The following is a 5,398-nucleotide window of genomic DNA, read 5'->3' on the forward strand; positions in this document are numbered from 1 at the left end:
ACAACTATTTGAAAATCTGGAATCTGAGGGTGCAAAAAAAATCTAAATACTGAGAAAATCTCCTATAAAGTTGTCCAAATGAAGTACTTAGCAATGCATATTACTAATCAAAACGTACGTTTTGATATATTTACGGTAGGAAATTGACAAAATAGTTTCATGGAACATGATCTTTACTTAATATCCTAATGATTTTTTGGCATAAAAGAAAAATCGATCATTTTGACCCATACAATGTTTTTTTTTTGCTATTGCTAAAAATATACCCAGGCGACTTAAGACTGGTTTTGTGGTCCAGGGTCACATATGTGTTGTTTGTGATCCTATTTCACAGAATAAATTGCCCAAATTTGTTGTGATGCTTAACATTTCATAGTAATATTGTGAATATATTGTGTTACCTTTCCTGGCTTTCTTCTGTAATTTCATGGTGTCTGAAGATTTCTTCTTTATTTCATGACGAGACCGTTTGTACTCTGTAAAAAACGAAATGTATGAAAATTTAGTAGCACTTTATGTTCCGTGTGTACATACTATGTACTTATTATAGCAATAACTGGGTAATAACTAGGTACTAACTCTGAACCTACCCCTAAACCTAACCTTAACCCATGTAGCTATACCGTATACTAACCAGTACTTCCATGGGTAAGTACACTGTAAGTACATTTACTATAAAATAAAGAGTAACCGGAAATGTGTATGCTGTCTACTTTGTAAGGACTGACATATGGACAAAAAAGTGCTTAGTCACCTTTGGCATGGTCCTTGTCCAGTTGATTGGCTGTCTTCTTCCAGTCTTCAATACGGTCCTGTAGAGGAGTGATCAGGCTCTCCATCAAAGCACTGAAAGCAATGAAGAGAGGATCATGTTCTCAACCGTTCACAGCTGAGTCAGAGGTTCTCATTCAATTACAAAGCAATATGAACATTCATAAGGAAATATCATCAACCCTGTGGGGGTTCAGACCATGAGAAATGAAGGCTTTGGTTTAAAGTGTGGCTTAGAGTCTAAGGCATGCATTCATTAGACTGTCGGAGGGAATTGTCAGCAGATGTCCTTTAATGAAGTGTGAAAAGTGTGTGTATTTGTGTTCTCTTGTCTTGCCAGTGTCATCAGACTCTGAGAGTGAGTCTTATAGTGTTTTGTGTTTAGTGTTTAGATTATAGTGTGTTGTGATGGTCACATTTGTGCACATGCCAGAGCTCAGTGTCAAACAAATAAAACACATACAAAATTCTTGTGTTGAGTATAATCATATGCATACATGTATTTGTGTTATATATAGGCTTCTAAACTATGACACACAGGAAGTAGATGACAGGAGAAGTGTGGTCGTACTTAGTAAAATGGCGTAGTTTAGCCTCAATGCTGCGATGCCTCATACACATGCGGGTCAGAGCTGATCCGATGTCTCTGGTAGCACCTACAGGAGACACAAATGGCGAAAAAACTGTCAGAACATAACTGAAATTACACATAGGAAACACTATGTGTACAGTTCAATGACCAAAACCAGCATGGTAAAAACAACGGCTGCAGCTCAGAATGTTGTAAGCTGAACTTTAATCACTAGCGTTTTAAAGACCATCAAGTGTACAACCTCTAGTCATTCAAATATTAATTATTAACATGGATCAGTAATTTGTACTTGCTTCAGTCCAAATAAAGTGGTTTAATTTAAAAGACTCCCTAAAGTGTGCATGTAACCTGTAACCACAGTGTAAATGAGGCTATTTTTAGTAGCAGGTTGGGAAAAAAAACCTTTGGAAAATCCTGACCCGAGTATTTATAAGAGGCCGTGTGCTTTCTTCCAAAGAAGGTGGCCTGGACAGCTATTATTTCTTGAAGTGTTTACATGTCAAACTGAATTGTTGAACTGAGAAGTCTGTAAGTGTTGCCTGGAACCGCACCAGCTCTTTAGATTTAACTGTACCATGACCTTCAATATAAGAAACAACTGATTATTTATTACAATCTAAAAACACTGTGTATCTCATATGACTGTGAAAATTTGACTGGCAAACTATCTCAACGTCATGTTTACATTTGTCATTATAATAAACATTAAAAGTGTATGCTTCCTTATCACCAGAATTGCTGCAGGGGGTGATTTACCCATCTCTTCTCAGCATTAGTACTTTCATCTTATTCACAGGTCGATGAAAATTTACATTCCAGCATTAAATCCTGGTCTGTGCTGACCTCAGATTTCCAGTAGATCTCAGGTCTCCAAACTCAGGTCTCAGGTCAACATTGGGTTGAAGACCAAACTATTTTTACCATGTATGGAAAATGATATACACATATTTATATCTTACTGGTATTTATTCTGTATAATCCCTTTAACCCGAATTTATGTTACATATAACACCCAGAGGTATTTTTAATTTAAGTACTTTTATTACTTTCATTGCTCTTTTATATGTTAAGACACTAATTTGGATCTAATTTATGTTTCTTAAGTGTCCACATTGTCACAGCTCTTTCTGCTATACAATTTCTGAGGAGAGATAAAAAAAGACCAAAGTGAGGCTTGAATTTAATTGTACACAACTGAGAGTAGAGGATTATACATTGAATGTTAATACCATAGCTCACATTGGAAGAATATGATGAGAAACATTTGAGTTTTTATTGAAATTTCTGACTTTTATTGCAGATGTTAGTGTCTTGACAAACATGAGCATAGTTTGAGACATTGTTGAGATCATTTGACACTCTAGAGGAGACATGTGAGATCACAATTCTACATTTGAAGACTTCAGATGCAAAAGCCTCTAAGTGCATCTGAAATTTTCATCTAAAATTAGCATTTTTATCAGGCTCCTATATTTTTGTTCAGTTATTTCACTTTAATGGCATAGAAAACGACCTATACAATGTCATTAAAGTGAAATTACTGAACCTAAATATAGCAACCTGATAAAAAAATGCTAATTTTAGAAGAAAATGACAGACGGCACTTAGAGGCTTTTGCATCTGAACTCTTAATTTCTTCTCCATTTAATCTCAATGCTGTCTATGGGGAACAACTGAGATTTAAGAGATCTCATTTGTGATTTTTCTTTCCTATGCAGCTTTAGCTTTGCTAGCTAGTTAGCGCTGAATGATTTGCACACAATCACTATATATTGTATACGCACAAATTAATTCTGTTAAAGTGCATATAATTGTAACTGTAAAAAAAAAATCAGACCAAACTAAAAGACCAAAAACAATTAATCAAATATATAGATGCATATAGTAGGCTACATATATGGAACAAACATATAGCATTGACGTGCCTTTGACTCTTGTGTCTATTATCCATTGCCATTTTGCGATAACAGTAATGTGTTCACTAACACAGATTTTCTGCATGGTCGCTCTGAGCGCAATGAGTTAAACATGCATGCATGCCAACACACGCACACACACACACACACACACACACACACTCAGAAGGGCACACATGCATACAAACACAGTGTTTCTCCAATGAGACTCTAGTAAGCCACAAGAGAAGCTCCATTCATAATTAACACATTCCTGCCTCATGCCTCCTGTTCTACCCAGCAACCATTCATTAATCCATCCATCCCACAGAGCGGAGTGAGATGATACAGTGTCTAATGTCAAAGTGCCACCGTACCTTAAGATAGTGACAGAAAATTACAAAAGACAAAAACTTGAAAAGAGAAAGTGTGAGAACGGAAAAGGAGCAAGTGAGGTGTTCTTCACACATTTTTAATTGCTTCTGAATTGAGACCTCCTTTAGTGAGACATCCCTTTTTTCTTTTTTTTATTCAACTCGTAATTCTTAATCAAAATGTCCTAACTCAATCCTCCAGGTGAAAATGTCACACTTCTCTCTGGTGACAGATGTCGGACTTCTCCAATCATTTAATTGATTGTCCAAATAAACCCCACCATTTTCACAATCGTCTGCAAGCGTTTTTTTTGTCTTTTTCATTAAGCTATTTAATTTGAATGTACCTCAAAATATGGAAGAAAAGAGCTGTCACTACTTTCATCGCAAAAGAAAGACAGCTAGCATCTGGCTAACGTTGCGTGTACTCAGTTTTCCCGTTGTGTGTCTTTCGCAAACCATTTCAGAGAAAATATCAGATTGAAATGTCTCTGATGGCCACTTGAGAATGTCCAGCCCAGCGTGTGCTCTGAAGCAGTGTACTGTTGTCACCGCAGTAATCTGTACAGAGTGGCAGTATTCACAGAGTGCTGTCGCCTCCATCTGTTACAGCAGCCTGTGTTTACTGTTGGCCTCATCGCCAAGACCCGCACTGCCACACTAGCCCCCACATATTGTTTTTTCTCATGACATTTAGTCACCAAAATGTAAAAATGATGATTCTGAGAAAAGATGAGTGGAAAGAGCACAAGTTGACAAACACATGGAATGATGTAAAAGAGTGGATGAATTTACCATCTTCCTCATGAATGTCTGTATTTGTCTAAACAACTTCTCAGTGCCCAAACAAAGTTTGAGATTTTCATCAATACATGACATCATCAATACAATGAATATACCAAATTAATATACATTTAAAGTCTCATTACTAGGTATGCATAATACACCAGGACCACGTAGGTTATCTGCCGATATTACTTTACGATATTACTCTACTATATTGTTGTTTTATTGGTATCTGTCAAAATTGTATATACACTACCGTTCAAATGTTTGGGGTCAATACGATTTTTTTTTTTTAAAGAAACAAATATTATTATTCAGCAAGGATGCATTAAGTTAATCAAAAGTGACAGAAAAACATGTTATAAAAAATAACTATTCCAAATAAATGCTGTTATTTTAATTTTTCTATTCATTAAAAAATCCAGAAGAATATGTTGCAAGGTTTCCACAAAAAAACTGTTTTTAATACTGATAATAGGAAATGTTTCTTGAGCAGCAAATCAGCATATTAGAATGATTTCTGAAGGCAAATTCAGAAATCAGAAATAAGAAAACGATTTCTGAGACAAAAATGGATGAAAATCAGTCTGTTGGGAACAAGCGGCAACCTTCCGGTCTCTCTTGTGAAACCAACACGGTTGGTAGGGAGTCAGTCCCATAGACCCCCCATGTTAAAATGCCCAACTTTACAGCAGAAAAAAATATGTTTACAGCCTGGTACAAAAAGTGGTTTTGATCTATATAGCTAATTTTGCCCTTCATGACAACTGTGAGGGGGGTGAATTTTTTTTATAACTCATCTGTTTAAATTATATTAAGCCTTAAAGTTCTGCATAATTAAGGGCGTGGCCACTTGAGTGACAGCGTTGGGAATTCCTTCTGTGGCTTCTGAACTTAATTGAATAGAGTAACTGGATAAACAAGGCCATTTACTTGGCTGACGACCAGCAGAAAGACATACAGAGCACTTACACAAACAA

The 5,398-nt window shown here is 36.1% G+C and overlaps 1 protein-coding gene across 1 annotated transcript in view; it reads right to left on the reverse strand.

Moving 5' to 3' along the window:
- Nucleotides 1–5,398, reverse strand: part of LOC107707854 (MTSS1-like protein) — a 61,321-nt gene that overhangs the window by 12,617 nt on the left and 43,306 nt on the right. The window contains exons 4-6 of the mRNA XM_016511957.1: nt 1,343–1,427; nt 755–846; nt 402–476 (exon numbers count right to left, since the gene is read on the reverse strand). Coding sequence (XP_016367443.1) covers nt 402–476; nt 755–846; nt 1,343–1,427 — 252 coding nt within the window. The remainder of the gene's footprint in view (nt 1–401; nt 477–754; nt 847–1,342; nt 1,428–5,398) is intronic.

Source organism: Sinocyclocheilus rhinocerous, unplaced genomic scaffold, assembly GCF_001515625.1.
Source record: "Sinocyclocheilus rhinocerous isolate Xijiao unplaced genomic scaffold, SAMN03320098_v1.1 scaffold2340, whole genome shotgun sequence".
Taxonomy (NCBI): Eukaryota; Metazoa; Chordata; class Actinopteri; order Cypriniformes; family Cyprinidae; genus Sinocyclocheilus; species Sinocyclocheilus rhinocerous.